This window comes from Molothrus ater, chromosome 2 (genome assembly GCF_012460135.2).
Source record: "Molothrus ater isolate BHLD 08-10-18 breed brown headed cowbird chromosome 2, BPBGC_Mater_1.1, whole genome shotgun sequence".
NCBI classification, from domain to species: Eukaryota; Metazoa; Chordata; class Aves; order Passeriformes; family Icteridae; genus Molothrus; species Molothrus ater.
Genome location: NC_050479.2, coordinates 29,999,395 through 30,016,019, shown reverse-complemented (window position 1 = coordinate 30,016,019; position 16,625 = coordinate 29,999,395). Strand labels below are relative to the sequence as shown.

Sequence of the window (16,625 nt, the reverse complement as noted above, 5' to 3'; positions counted from 1 at the left end):
TGGCTCTCCTGCCTGCCCACAACCGATGCAATTCCCCCGTGCTGTGCTTGCTGCCTGAATGGTGAGCATTGAGAGCTTTTTTGGTTGATTTTTTTTTTTTTTTTTTTTTTTTTTTTTTTTTTTTTTTTTTTTTTTTGGTGACAGGGGTAAAATCAGAGCGGCTGCATAAATTATGTAGTTGGAAAAGTCCTTTTATTCCTCAACAGGGTAATGCTGTGGCCAAGGTTTTTCTGGGTCAGTGGAACCTGCACAACCGGTATCTTCACAGAAACTCCAGGTCTGTCTGCAGCACAAGGAATGGGACAGGCACATAAGGACTATAAAATGACCTCTAACAGGTAAATGAAAGAGCCCTGAGGAAGAAGTGGCTGTGGGCAGTGTGAATCACCAGAAGTGACTGTGCACACCTTCATGCACCACTCTATGCTAAATCTGTAATAAAATTGTCACAGCTCCAGACATGGGCTTTGCCAGGCTTGCACATGCAAAGCTTTCCAACGTGCTGCTGCTGCTGTTGAGTGTGGTCTCCTGTTCTGCTGCTGCTCATGGGGGTGAGCACAGCCTGGGCAAGAGGGCCTTGCTTCACTATGAACATGATTCCAGTGGTGCTGTTGACTCTTCTGAAGACATGAGGCTACATGTTTTCACACTGGACTATGACTATGTGCAAATTCCCTATGAAGTTACCCTTTGGATCCTCCTTGCCTCTTTTGCAAAAATAGGTAAGTGGAAAATGGGATCTTGGGTCCTCCTAACTTGGAAAGAAGTTAAAAAAATACAATATAACCAAGTAACTTTCATTCATTTGTAGCTGGGTTTGATTTTACAGCGTCTGTCAAAAGAACAGGCATGTTCATTACCACAGCACTGCCAAAATTCCACCTTAGAATGATTCCATCTTACTTAAGTTAACATATGACCTCTAATCTTCAGGTGTCTTGGGTTGTGAGTAGCAAATAGCAACAGAGCTTCCTGACACAGTGATGTCCATTCATTTTTTTAGTCCTTATACATCACAAGATACTGGAAATTGCAACCTGACCCAGCTGCAGAAATCAGTTACACCAGACTGAGACTTCAAGTGCATCGAATTTTGGGGAGAAAGTGTAAAGCATTCTTCCTTTGTATGAATGAAAGGAAACATTTCCCTCTGAGTCTTTGTTTTACTTATTTGCTCCTTGAAGTTGGTGTGAAAAGTAATACTGGGGAGAGAGAATGAGGGTCTCTGAGGGTGTGGATCATCAGGGATGTAGGCTAAGTATCTTTTGAATACATAGCAATGCAACTGGCTTCTGTTAGAGCTCCATGTGGGTATCTGAAAGGGGAAATGCAACTCAGGGAGTAGTAATTGCAGTAGGAACTGTAATTAATATTGCAAAAAAAGGCTCATCATGTCTTATACATTTTCATGGCTGGGCTGAAATTTTTTTGACCATTTAGAATTAATGCAGCAATACCAAATAAATGAAGAAGATGGTAGTAATGTGAAGAGTTGCACACATAAAATACTTTTCTTTTGAACTTTGTGTGGGATTTTTGAACCCTTTCTTAGAAGAAGCTGGTAGGTGAGAATATCCAGAATCATCAGGTGAGACTGATGCTTTTGTGAAGGTGGCCAGGAGATAAACATTTTTCCTGTCATAGTCACCCAGCTGACAAAAATCATTACCACTATCCATGATTTGCTAGCTTCATTATAGCTGATGCCCTCAATCCGATTCCTGCAAATGTTTTCACTGGTAACATAACAATCAAAATTCTCAAAAATTAAATTTGTTATGGCATCAGCAGAGTGTTTTAATATTAAACATATCAACCAAATTCTTTATTTATCATCCATAAAGCACAAGACTTGACATATGGCACATCCACACAATATTCTTGTTTTGAACGTGAAATAGATACTTTAGAAGAATTGTGTGATGCCTCCCAGGTGGACCTGTTACTTTTACTGTGAATTTTCATACAACATTATTTCTGATGAAAAGTGTGGAGCTGTTAATTTTAAATCTATTTGAAAGAAAGAGTTAGTCTGAATAATCTGGTTACCCAGGGAAGAAGATTTCTAAACGGTTAAAGTTTTCAGTGTTTTGTTCAGGTATTTTCTTCTTTCTGGATTTTGAGATGTAAGGGTGGGAAACAGTTCCAAGATACTGAAAGGCAAAACAATCCCTTTATCTGTAAGACTGGAAGAAGAGTTGAAAATTATTTTAAAATTAAAAAGCAGATGAGAAGAGTTATGATATAAACATACCTCTTGGTAAAAAAAAGTAGTGTCCTAAAAAAATTATTGAGACTTTCATAAAAATATTATGTTCCTTTGCTTTTGAAGACTGATAGTGTAAGGGTCACAGAAATACTGTCATGGCAGAACCCTCTAGAGTTGCAAGATGAAGGCTGACCTAGCTTCAAACATGGAGTCACAGACATTGGATTTAAGAGTTTCTTAGTCTGCATCATTCTCATTCTTGTAAATTTTAAAAAGTCCTGACATTTTTAGTACAAGCACATCCCATTCGCACAATGATCACACAGTTCCTTTTATAGTGACTAGACAAGTCAATGGCAGGTGGGCAGTAAGGATTCTTAAAGAATATTTTCTTTCCAAATTGTGGAGGATCATTTCAAAGAGGTTTCTGCCTTCCCAGAACTGGAGCTTAAACTCAGACATGCTTGCTCAGCAACCGGGAGCAGGGCAGCAGGAAGAGAAGAAATTCATGGTCACACTCTTGTCCTGCTTTAGTGATACAAGTGTGGGAATGTTTAGTTTTGAAGGGAACAGTACTGCAGAAGTGCAGTAAAAACACTTCTAACAGAAGTTTTTTTACCTTCATAATCCTTAGAGCAAAAACTGGCTGTCTGAAGACAAAGTGTCCAAATGCAGGCATGACAATTGTCTGATATGAGGTTAATTTAAACTTGAATAATCCCCAAATGTTTTATTCAAGGTTTCCACATCTTTCACCGATTACCAAGACTTATGCCTGAAAGCTGCATCCTGATTGCCATTGGAGCACTAGTAGGAGCAATCATCTTTGCTTCCCATCACAAATCTCCACCGGTGATGGACAGTAGTATTTACTTCTTGTATCTCCTCCCACCCATTATTCTGGAGGAGGGTTATTTCATGCCAACTCGACCATTTTTTGAAAACTTTGGATCCATTCTGTGGTGGTCTGTTCTGGGATCTCTGCTAAGCTCATTTGGGATTGGCCTCTCCCTCTATGGAGTCTGCCAGATCGAAGCCTTTGGCCTGAGTGACCTGAGCCTGCTGCAGAACTTGCTCTTTGGCAGCATGATTTCAGCAGTTGACCCCGTGGCAGTTCTGGTGGTTTTTGAAGAAGCCTCTGTTAATGAGCAGCTTTACATGATGATCTTTGGAGAGTCACTGCTAAATGATGGCATAACTGTGGTGAGTTTGTTTTTGCTCCTTGTCTTCCCCTCTTTGGACCCTTTTGGCTTGTAGGGTTACTGGGCACAGGACAAGAACACAGGAGATCCTAATACATTATCTATTTTATGAATACTCCACTCAGTTACACACAAGAGATTTTAATGCATGCAAAAATTACATCTTAGATTACCTCTTTCCAAAGCATGTGCTTTAGAGCTGCTGGAAGAGGGAAACATCCACTACATGTGAGATGTGCTCTTGCATTTACTAAAGTGAATGGATAAGCTACAGCTGATTTTCCTGGTCAGATCAGTGTAGGACCTTGGAATGTTCTTGACATTGTGCAAGCAAATAAACAGAAAATTGTACTGCTTAAAGACTGAAGGCAGTAAGGGTAGAAATACAGGAGATCCTGCTTTGTCACATACCTGAGAAGGTCCTCTGGAAAAAAAACAAACCAAAAAGCAGACCAGATGTGGATAACCGCTGGAGACCACACTCTGTCCTCCAGCCCCTTCCAGAAATTTCACCAGAGACCTTAGACAGGAATTCCAAACGCCACTAAGAACTTTGCATAATTCTGTTTCTAGTAGTAAAAAAATATTGACATCCGACAAATGTTTAAATTTTTCAGCTGTGTTGTCATAAATATCCAGAAACAATGTTTCCTGAGTAGGAGAGATTTGTTTGGTTGGCTCTGTTTTTATTGTTGCTCTTCTTTGTTGTTGTTGATTTTTTGTTTTTAATAGAAGAGTGTTTTTACAAAGTTCCTTTTTGCTAATGTTTTTCCCCTTATCTCATTAGTTCTGCTAAAATTGGAGCAACCTGAAACTCTAGCTGTAAGCAGAAATGACAAGAACATTTAAAACACATGTTTTTCAAGGAAGAAATTTCAAGCAGGAAGTTTATTGCTCAGAAACCAACAGGACTGCTCATGTGGTACAAGTTAACAGCAGGTTAAGGAGTTTCACTAGATAAGATCTTTACAGAATTTAAATCACAGGAATCTAAACCACATAAAAACTATTCAGATACTGCTATACAAGAGGTACAGCCCAACTGGGACTTGTAAAATCTGTACAGAGTTCACTGCTGAAAGGCTTCATGGGAGAAGTGCAGTTTACCAGTACTGAGAAAAGAAAAAGGAACAAAGTAACTTCTCGCAGGCATGGCCTAAGGATCATAAATCCTTCCTCTTGGTGATCAGAGATACAGGGCTGATGTAGAACTAAGGGACAAATGTTATTTCATTTATGGTCAAACTACTTGGGTGCTACAGTTGTAACAGAAAAAATCCCCAATAAGGATCTATCTCTTACACTTCTCTTTTTAGTTCCTTCAAATACTGACCTCAAAAATGTAATGCCTCGTTTTCACGCTGGAAGAGCTTGTTTCAGGCTTTTATTGATGGGCTCACTACCTTGTCTTTGCTTTTCTCCCAGCTATTTATCATATGGGTCCAACTCCTGATGGTATTTACCTGAGCTTCCAGTTGGGATCCTGTTACAGCACAAATGTGCAGTGACAGAAAGCCTGTTAAAACAGTGGATTTAGGCACCCCTCAGCAGCCCTGGGTGTGTTAGTAAAGGAGGTGAAAAGGTTGTACATGGGCTTCGTTGGGTGCACCACTGAGAGTTCCCATTGCCCCACTCATCTTTGGGGCTCATCTCAGAGCAGCTGTGTTGCCATCACTTTGTCAGCTCCTGCTACTGCATCTCTGCATCAACCACCATTCACCCCCTTTCTGGGCATTTGAGCTTTCAAAATCTCTACTTGGCTTCATGCTCAAGAAGACTGAAGTATTTGTCACCTGAATGGAGTCCAGCAGATGACTGTCTCCTCTCTGATATCCCACCTACTTTTTTCCAAGACTTTAAAACTACTTATCTCAGGTGTCTTCTCTTACCTTATCCTTCTATTTCACTCTTAACCGTTTCATTTGAGTTAACTCTAAGTGTTTGAAAAAGATACTATCACCAAGATATATTAGGCATACATATTTTTTTATTGTTTAAATATAAATATCCCCTGGTATTCTCCAGCCTGCTTATCAGCTTGAACATTTTTTTCACCAGCAGGAAAAACTGGTATGAGTTTTGTTCAACTTGTGTAATACATGTGGGGCAACAATAGCTCTGTCTCCTATATTTAGTTTAATATGTTGGTATATAAAGAATATTACAAAATAACAGACTGTAGAATTAGAATTATAATCTAGAAGTTATGACTTTGCCTTAGGGGGGTGGGAGAAAAGTGGATGATTTACTCATTTTACCTGTTGGTACCTTTTCTGTTTTTCTTCAGTAGGGCCATGTATGTGGATGGAAAAAAGAAGGTTCCAAGTCCTCTTAATTACTTCTTTCCCCAGTTATTTCTGAGTGGGCTGTCAGCATCAGAATAGTTCAGACAGCATCAGGGCTGGACCTAGGATACATCATACATTAATGGAATTTCAAAGCCCTGTTCAAAAACAGTATTGTAAATCCCAGGCAGATCTTATTCAAGACTGAACTCAGGTGGAATACCCTGATTTTGCTGTGAAGTGTTTCAGCCATCTGAAGTTCTGCTCCCACATATACACAGACAATTCTGTTTCTAAACAGGAGCTGAGCCACTGATATGAATCAGGAAATGGAATATTCCCTGACTGCTTCATCTCTGAGGCTTGATTTTAGAAATACTGAGAACACCTAAATATCATGCTGTACTCAACATTAGGGGCACTGGCTGTATTCTCTAATGGAACCCTGTCTTCTTTGTAAGCAGCAGAATAGTTAAATCTAATACATGTTGAAGACCTAAGTAAAATTAGTTTTTTTATTTGAGGAGATTTGAAAGTGCCTCTAATGTCACTGAGAAAGATCTTGATCACTAGTTTGGATGCTAGATAGGAGGATAGAGATATTCTCTGCTCCTGCTGTAAAAGTTGTTCCACTGTCATTAGAGTGAAACCAGCTACAGTGGTCAGAAAGAATCAGCAGGGTGGTAAGAAAGAATTATCAAGACAGCCTGTGTTGGTGGTTAAGGCAGCCACTTGAAAATCTCTTCTTCCAATGCTTCTGGTGTGGATTGTGTGTGCAGTAATCGTACACAGACACCTGGAACACGGAGCAGTCCCTGGGGAGTCTCCTGTGGCAGCAGTGTCATGCTCTCTGCTCCTCTCTGTTGTTCTGAGAGCTGCCCAGTAGTACAAAATCCTCTCCAAGCAACCCAAATCATGATGTTCTCAGGGTTGCTACATGAGACCACTATCAATCCATCTCTTTTTGTGTGAACAAAAGCCTCCTAATCTGATTCAGGCTTTCCTAATATATAAAGAATTCTAGTAATCCATTTACTGGCGTAAACACTGCAATGTAACTTAGCTGAACCTTACTTATATGACACAGTGCAGGTTGTGATACAGAACAGTTTACTGCTACAAAGCATGTTACAAAAAAAAAAAAGAAATTATGTCATTCATATTTCCATAACTTTCATTTTTATGCCAAATCAGTTAAATCATATGGATACTTGAGGAACTAGAAAAGTGAAAAGCATTCTTAAGTCATTTGCTGAGAATCTTCTTAAGTCAGCATAGAATAATGCTCTGGTACCATTTATAAAGAATCACAACTCTTAGGAAGAGGTCAAAGTCTACAAGAAAGGGAAACAGAGAAAACAGGCTCTGAAATTAAAAGCTATAGGGTAGGTAGGGTGAGGTTTGCTTACTGTGAAAACATGAACCTTCTTTTCCTTATCTGCCGCTGAAGTGACAAATTTCATACACTGGCATTAGGAAAAAGAAGTCCTGGGTATTTTCTTAAAAGAAATATTTTGTTAGGCTTTGTCTGTCTCCCAGAACTATTAGCAGTGAGCCTCCTGGAGAACAGACTGTGTGACAGCTCAAGGTTATATGTCCCCAGGAGCAATTTAAGATTGGATAGTAGCTGAGCAGTAATTATTATCCTAATGAGCTTGACTCTTCTACCTGCAAATACCTGCTTTAGTCTTCTTAATAACCTTCTGGAATTAACTAGATGAAGAAGAAAGACCAAAGAAAACCATAAAATGCAAATTACTTTGGTCTATTTATTGTTTTTGAACTAATGCTTTCGTGCAACAGCTTTGGAGAGCTGGTGTCTAGTTATTTCCCAAATTCTCTTCAAAACTAAAGGTGACTTTCATGTGTTACACAGTCACTGTAAACAGATCTGACAGGACTTAATATTAACTGATTGTCAGCAACCTCTAAGGCCTTTTTATTACTACACTGCTCTGGAAATTTTCTGTTAGTTTCTAAAAGATGAATGAAAGTGGAATTTGCTGAAAATTTTTCATTAACAGTTTCTGAAGAATAGAAATTATTGATAATAGAAGTTTGGTAAAGTTTTCTTCTCTAAGATATTATCTTTACAGTCCAAATTATATAATACATTACATAAAATTGTAATTTGCATTAAATTGAATCTTTCTTCTAATCTGATATTTTCTTTTAATTTTTGCAATTTCAAGATTTCTAATCAAAATATATATATGTGCAGGGTCTTTAGAACATTTAGAGAGTCACAGCATTTCATTCATGCTTTTAGATGGTTATCTTGGGAGGTGGTTAAGTAGCACCAAACTCCAAATATGTGATGATAGAGAGGCTTTTTTTACCTAGCTAGAGAATGAAACTGAGGCTACCATCTTCCTTTCCCAGTCCCATTCTCAGTGATGTTTCATGATTTTTATGTGTCAAGTGCTGTTGAAAAATATGCAACATTACCATGTCCATCTGATGAGTTTGTCAAGTCTACTGACTGATCCTACAGACAAACTAAATGGGACTTAAATCAAATATGTGACTCCTAGTCCCTACCCTGCCCCAGCCTGATTCAGAAGGAGAACATGGAGGATAGACCCTCCATGGTGTTTAAGGTACCCAGATGAGCTTTTAACCTTTTCTACAGGTTAAAAAGGACCAAAAATTAAATTAACTCTCAAACAAACCAAGAAAAGAGAGTATTTTTTTATTACTCAATGCTATTCCACAGCCATTTACTATTTTTTTTGTTGTTGTTGCTCTTTTTCAGGACACTTAATGGACTCATATTTCTGAGACTTGTTAAGAACCAGCTGAGATTTCAATTGTTACTTTGCTGATCTGTCTAAAGCAATTTCTGGCAAACACAGACACTAAACACACGCACATTATTTCACCTATGAAATAGGTGCCAGGTTCAGAAAAGATGCCCAACTGCTGTTTTCTTATTTTCACATGTAGGTTTTATACAACATCTTCATTGCCTTCACCCAGATGCACAGGTATGAAGAAATTGAATCCATCGATGTCTTTGCTGGCTTTGCTCGCTTTTTCGTGGTGGGGCTGGGTGGAGTCTTGTTTGGCATCGTGTTTGGATTTGTCTCAGCATTCATGACTCGTTTCACCCGCAACGTCTCTTCAATCGAACCCCTGCTGGTCTTCATGTTCAGCTACCTCTCATACTTGTCTGCTGAAACCCTTTACATCTCTGGCATTTTGGCGTGAGTATTCCTTACGGCTTTTTGGATGATCTCTTTGAGGAACTGCTGTTGTTTTGTGGTGGTTTGCTCAAGGTTGGTGCAACACAGGCATTAGAGAGGCAGTGCACAGATTCTTAGAGATCTGTAAAATGCAGTGGTGACTAGGAAAAGCAAACCCACAGTCAGTGTAGGCACAGATATTCTACCAAGGGACGCTGGCAAAAGTACTGGTACTTCACATGCTGTTTGTGTGTAAAGTTGCCAGTGCTGCCACCATCTGTCTGCTATCTCTGATAAGATCAGCAGCAGAAGAGAATGATTTGATACTACAGCAGTTTATCTGTATTTATTTCTAAGCAGCTTCACCATCAGATTCTGAGAGAGACATAAAGTGATGGGTATGGAAAATATAAGAAAGCACATCTGAGTTCTTTGTGAACATCAGCCCTAACACCATTCACTGGAATTATATTACATTTGAACAGCATCACTGAGATTGAAACTGGAGGAAATACCAGGTGAAAGAGAACATCACCTACACATGCATACTTATAGTCATGTATATGAATATTAGCAGTATTTTATTTTTGTGGTCAGGATAGCTTGATACTGCTGTGATGCTGGGGACATGTTCCTCAAAGTATGTGATGGTGTGGGTGCCTGCTGCAGAGAGAAAGCTGTTAGGCTCTTGACTGGAGTAAATGCAGGAATGGTGAGAATTGTGGGAAGGAAAGAAGATGGTAGCAGGAAAGGAGCTGAAGAGAAAGGAACAGGGATGGAAGTGAGAGACTTAAGGAGAAAGCTGCTGGCAAGTGGCTTGCAAGGATACCACCCAAACCAGCCCACCTGCAGGGTGCAGCATAAGAAGGTGGAGACCTCCTGTTGCTAAATGCTCCAGCTGGTGCTGCTGGTTGCCGCAGGCTCAGTGCACAGCTGGTGGGGGGCAGCAGCTTTGCATGGGCTCTGCTGGCTCTGAGCTTTCATGAGGGCCTTGGATGACCTTGTGTTGCAGAAAGTGATTCCCTTTATCGAGGACAAGCCAGTTTAAACTTAACAAATACAAGCATATGGCTGCTGATGTCCAGACAGGTACATTTACTCACCTCAACTTGTGAAGCTCTGATTTCACAATCACGGAATGGTTTGGGTTGGAAGGGACATTTAAAGGCCATGTAGTCCAATGTCCTGGCAATGAGCAGGGACACTTCAGCTAGATCAGGTCGCTCAGAGCCTCATCCAAACTGACCTTTAGTGTTTTCACAGGTGGGATGTCTGCCACCATTCTGAGCAACCTCTTCCAGTGCTTCACCACTCTCATTGTAAAATAGTTTTTCCTTACATCTAGTCTAAATCTACCTAAATCTTTTAGTCTAAGACTATTATCCCCTGTCATATTGCAATAGGTGATACTAAAGAGTTTGTCCCCATACTTCTTATAGGCCTCTTTTAAATGTCAAAAGATTGAAATAAGGTGCTCCTGAAGCTTTCTCCTCTGCAGGTGAAAAACCCTGGGTTAGTCAGCTTCAGAGCAGAATTGCCATTATAAAAATAACCTTTGCAGGATGGTCCTGGGAAACAGTACTTGAATATTTAAACATATGAAATAAGTAGTTAGACTGGATATAGATTATCTTGAGCAACTATACAAAGCAAATGAGTCTTGTGCTATGTTTTGTATACCCAAATGTAGGCTCAGATTGAGCTGACTGGCAACTTTAGTTGAGCAGGATTAGATGTACTGTGCAGTGAACAGTAAAACCATATGGACCCCTTCCTACCTGCACTGCCCAAAATACTGCTTCCCCACCTACTCCTTGCACAAGATCACATAGCTCTTTATTTCTTTCACTTCTTATTTTCATTAGAGTTCTGAAATTATTAGTAATTTAAGAATGGTAATATAATTTGGATTTATTATTCTTACTGCTTCATTAAGGAAATTATTGCTTGTTTTAGAGATGGAAACTTATTGCCACCTTTCTGAATTATTGAGGATTCATTCATTTTTCACCTGGATCATGAAAGTCTATTATGTATGTGTATCTGAAAGTCAACAGTATTAATCATTAATACCTAATGGCCTTGTCTTGGAGTGTCCTTGGACATGCTAAATGACTCAGCTCCACCAGGATACCCTTGAGATTTCTCAGTGGAAATTAAATGAACTGAAACTAGAGGAAGGTTATCTAGTGAACAGTCATCATTCTCTGAATTCACAAGTTTGGAAAAATATCATTACAAGAGGCCCCCAGAGACTAAACTCATATCAGTAGAAACTAGATAGGTGATGGAATATGTTACTAGCATAGCACTCAATCTGTGTGTTACCTATGGAAAATGCAGAGGGGAAAAGGAAATCCCCTTCAGTAGGGCTGATCAAAGACTGCTGCTCCATGTGACTGTCACCAGCATCTGTGCTGGGTGGCTGCTGATGCCTCTGACACAAGCTCTAGTCTTCATTAACAGTGGAGAAGTGGAAAACATCCCTTTGCCTTCTTAGGCACATTCCACACACCCTAGGTAACTGCAGGGAGGAGGACACCTCTGTAGGATAATTGAATTTTCTCCTGCTGTGCCACAATGGGCTGCTGTGCTTGGAGAGTCCTGCAGCTTGCCCTGGCACTGCTGATCTGCCAGGGAGCCATGGTAGCTTCGGCCCTGGCGTGGGGCTACCATGATCTGCACTGCCACCTCAAGGGAGAATGTCACCCAGGTGACATTCCAGGCAGGTTATGTCCCTCTAACTGATCCACCTGTAGGCTGGTACAAAACCGACCTGCCTGTTGTTTGAGACAAATATTTGGTGCTTGGTGGCTCCATGTTAGGCATTCAGGATAAAATGGACTTTGAGCTGGAATGTGATCCCCTCCCTTCCTTGTCAGAAAGGCCGACTGGTTTGCTTCCTTTATCCTATAAGTAAAACAGATTTGTAAACATGAATGAAGATCCTTTTCTATCTAATGAAATAGCTAATGTTACTGGGGAAATAAAATGCTTGCTTTGATGAAGGTCAGAACCTGGTGGTGGAGAGTACAGGTAACGATGGCTGATGCTGTCCTTAACTGAAAAGAAGAACAGGTCATGGCTGATCTCTGATGTTTTGCTTGATACAGGATGACAGCATGTGCAGTGACAATGAAAAAATATGTGGAGGAGAATGTTTCCCAGAATTCTTACACCACAATAAAATATTTCATGAAGATGCTAAGTAGCATCAGTGAGACCCTGATTTTTGTGTTCATGGGAGTGTCTACAGTGGGGAAAAACCATGAATGGAACTGGGCCTTCATTTGCTTCACTCTGTTCTTCTGCCTCATTTGGCGGACACTGAGTAAGTAAACTCTTGCAGACAACCTTCTCTGCATCTATGAGAAAAAATCTTTGGCACAAAATTTTGTTAGAAAAGTCTGTGGGGACTGGCACAACTGGTTTAACAATAAGTTTACTAGTTCATATTAGTGACAAGCAAATTTCACACATCGACACACAGAGAAAAAGAGGAAAAAAGCTCCACACAAATCTGAATGCAAGTCTCCAAGCAAAGACTTTACATTTAGGTGAAAATGGATTTTTTTAAAGAAAAACTAATATATTGCCATGATTACACTTATAGAGATGTTTATATCTTTATTTACTATATGCCCCTTAGATAAGTGGGCCTCATAATGATTTTACAACACACTGTCATTGACCTAATAATTAGCTAATGTAGATCATCACACTTCCAGTGCTATAACACTACAGGTCCTGGGCTGGGAGGGCTGGAGGCATAGGAAAAGAGGGAAGGTGAAAATTAGCACTAATAGATACCTGAACAGGGATTTATACCACATGTGGGCCAACAGCACTATGCTACTACTAATCACAAGTCGAGTCTAAAGTTTTAAACTGCTAAAAAGTAGTGCCTATATGAAATTACTCCATTTTTGCACATGGTATGTCCCATTCCTGCAAAGGTGTCCTACTCCCTGAACTGTGGGACAGATTCCTCTAGCATGGACAGGACAGTTCATAGATGATGTCAGACAAGTTGTGAGACACAGTTTCTCATCTCCTCCTAATGTCCAGGATGAGTTGACAGTAATGCTGAAAAAGGAGAAGGAATAAGAAGGTTGGTGTTCTGAAGGTGGTACCAAAAAGGAAGTAATTACATATTTTCTTGCTGCATCTGGACCAAGTGTGGCCTCTGAATTTTTAAAGGCTTGCTCTCCATTTTGAAGGATCCTTCTAATTAAGACAGAAACAAGGCTCTCCTGATATAAAAGCTGTTTTCCAGCCACATGTCCATCCTTCTCTCAGACACCAAGGGGAGTGCTAGAGCTTTCCAGAGGAAGGACAAAACATTTTCTGCGAAATTTGTGTGTTAAAATGATTACATCATTTTCTCTGGAACTTGAATAAAATAAAGAGAAGTGGCCTGAGGTTGATACCTCACATAGGCTGTTTCACTCTGAGTACCTGATGCCTAGCATAATTATAAGTAGCCAAAAAAGGTCTTGCATAAAGCGATATCCAGCAACCTACAGCATTTGTCAGCTTTTATGTAAGTAATTTAATGGTTTCCACATAAAACATAGGATATATAAGAAGCGAATCAAACAAATTGCTAAAACTACACTATAAAGACAAGTTGCAGTCCTTACACAGCCTCAGATTATCTTATTAATTTTAAATTTTATTAAAATAAAATGAAGTTTGAGAAATAAACAAAGAATTAGAGTCATAATAAACCCAAGGATAAAAATTTAAAATGCTATTATTCTTTGTCTTTCAGTGAACCTGTCCACTGGACTTGTTGGTAAAACACTGTTCAAACACTTTAGGCAGACACTGTACAGAAAGCAGGAAACATTGCAAGGGAAGGCCCAGGGAAAACTCTCATCCAGTTGTTTTCCTTTTCTCCAGAACACTTTGGAGGAAATTATACAACATAAGTATAGGAAGTAAATATTTTCCCCTAATCTCTCTTCCAAACTGTGTTAATGATTTTAAATCCTGAAGCTGTTAGGAACCACAGTATTTTGTAGGACATATTTCACACAAGCCAAATTTAGCGGTTGGTCAGAGAGAAGCTACAAGAAACCAAAAGAGAAAAAAACATGGGCTGTCAACAGTTCCCCAAAACAACAATTGCTTTGCTTTTAATATTTAATATTTTCTTTTTCTCCTTGATTAATAATAGCTGTGGGTTTTTTTTTTATCCCTTCCCAGGTGTGTTTGCTCTCTTCTACATCAGTAACAAGTTCCGAACATATCCCTTCACCTTCAAAGACCAACTCATTATTTCTTACAGCGGCCTCCGAGGAGCCAGCAGCTTTTCTCTTGCATTCTTGCTTCCAGTGAATCTTTTCCCCAGAAAAAACCTATTCATCACTGCGACTATTGTGGTTATATATTTCACTGTGTTCATCCAAGTATGTATATTTCTTAATTGATAACTTTCATGTACTAGACGTGACTGAAAGCTTCATAGTGAAAATTGCATTGAATTCACTCTTAGGCTAGGACAAGTTATTGCATTTTAGGGCCAGATTTAGCACTGTACTGTGTAATTAGCCTTTTAAAGAGCTTATAGGTAATACAAAAATTGTGTATTGAAAACATGTGTCTTTTAAAATATTCAGGGGAGAGGGCACTTGGTGTCCAAAATTATTTATGTTCATTCCACATGCATTTCCTGGTGCTTCCAATTTAAGAAGTCGTTTAGCTTTACCTTTCAGTAGTGATTCAGTCATTATTCGTGATGTATCTCAAACTGACCAGAAAACAGTATGTCTGTTCTGTGACAGCTTTTGAATTTTATACTTTTAACTTCATCTTAGAGACCAAATACAAATATTTTGAAATCCTTTGTAAAAGAATATTTTAAAAAATGAAGTGAATAAGTCACATTTGTAAGTATAGGTGTCTACTTTTGATATTTGAGTTATTCCACCTTGCTTACCTGCTGTACCTGGAAGAACTGAAACTTCTAGAGAACTCTGCATCCCATATTTTGCATTTTCCAATACCAAGGTCTCAGATCCTCTAGGGTGCCAATGGGGCACTATGCACTTGGGATAGTGTAAAGTAAGGCACTTAGGTTCCACCAGAATGTTTCAGGAAAAAAAAAAAGTTTCTATTTCCACTTTTAAAATGGTTTTCTGTAGCAGTGCAGTAATGAAATGGGAAAAGCTGAAAACTGTTTCTAAGTGAAAAACCCCTGGAATGTTTAATTCTGAAAATGTTGAAGTAAATGGTTTTAAGACTTCCAGACCTCGCAAAGATTATTTTTTTTTTCAAATGAATCCTCTTTTGAAGATGATTGCCAATGAGTCAGTTACTTTACGTTATTAGAATATGCCAATAAATAGAATCTCACTTAAAAAAACTCTTATTAAAAAGTTTTTTATTTTAGATTCTCTTCTGTAGCTCTCCATACAAATAATAGTTAATTTCTGTGCTAAGACACAGCTTTCCTAACTGATTAAAATTATCCCCTTTTGCTTTTTTTCTATTTTTGCCTAAAAGATATTTAACAATTCAACTCATTATTCCAAATGCAGGGAATCACAATCGGACCATTGGTCAGATATCTGGATGTTAAAAAGACGAACAAAAAGGAATCTATAAATGAAGAAATTCATGTGCGAGTAAGTTTTTAATATCAGTAACCCAAAAAGAAACGAACAGGTATTCTAAAAGAGCTGGAAAGAGGGAAGCCCTTGGAAATCTGGCATTCTGTGCATTTGGATGCTCAATGCTTTTAAGAACGTAAGGAGGTAACTTAGGCATGATTTTCTGAGATCTTGCATCTCATGTTCATATTTACTATCATATTATATTATCATCCACAAGTGTCATGGTGTATTAGGTCCCTTATTCATTGGCACTTTGACCATGGGAGGACAGAAAGAGAAAGGTAATGTTTATCGAAGTACTCACCATCCTTCCTAGCTGGATTAGTCAGAAACACTTGTTGCCATCTTTTGACCAGTTCTAGACACTGAAGTCTTAAAAGTCTTTAATCCAGATTTATTTAACTGAGTTGAACCATTGAACTGCAAACTTAGTTTTGAGTTATTCTGAGCAGTGATCTTTTGTCCTCTCAAACATTTACTTCAGTTCCCAAATTACTATTATATAAAATAACAGGAAATTGTTCAATCTGGTTTAACATTACAGAAAACCTATGTACATTCTTTCATTTCACAATAGGGAATACATTTGAAATCAACAGAAATGCTGTGTCTTAAAATTAAACACACGCACAGATGTAAGCTGAAGAGATATTAGCAAAATAAGAACATCTGAACTGATTTTGAATTTTAAGTGAATTTAATTCTTCCTATCTGAACCTTTACAATGAACCTTGAAGAGAACCTGCATTTTAAAGCACCCCTTATGACAATATGTCTGTAAGAATTGGTCTTTTTCTGTCTCTAGAGTGCTGGACAAGCACACAAAAGGACTGAAAGTAACAGAAGGTAGCAGTGACCAGTCTCATGTCATTCTGCAAATTCCTCAGAGAGTTTATCTGTCAAGGTGAAGGTGTTGGTATGTGGCCCTGTGCCTCTCCCAGGAAGGCCATGCATGAGGAGGGGAAACTTGGAGGGGAAACGGAACCAAGAATTTATATTTTGGGTTCAGTAGACAAAAAGGACCCCAAAATTTTTTGCTCCCATCAAAACACTGCCACTGCAGCCAAGCTGCCGCAGTGGCCTCTTTGCCTTGATTTTTAGAAAAATGTAGATGCTTTCAGAAT

The 16,625-nt window shown here is 38.9% G+C and overlaps 1 protein-coding gene across 1 annotated transcript in view; it reads left to right on the top strand.

The window, feature by feature from the left end:
* Nucleotides 1-436: 436 nt before the first annotated feature.
* The window catches only part of SLC9A4 (solute carrier family 9 member A4), a 30,391-nt gene continuing 14,202 nt past the window's right edge, over nt 437-16,625 (top strand). Inside the window, exons 1-6 of the mRNA XM_036386564.1 lie at nt 437-722; nt 2,949-3,412; nt 8,643-8,902; nt 11,995-12,212; nt 14,093-14,295; nt 15,427-15,513. Of these exons, the coding sequence (XP_036242457.1) occupies nt 461-722; nt 2,949-3,412; nt 8,643-8,902; nt 11,995-12,212; nt 14,093-14,295; nt 15,427-15,513 (1,494 nt within the window). The 5' untranslated portion in view covers nt 437-460. The remainder of the gene's footprint in view (nt 723-2,948; nt 3,413-8,642; nt 8,903-11,994; nt 12,213-14,092; nt 14,296-15,426; nt 15,514-16,625) is intronic.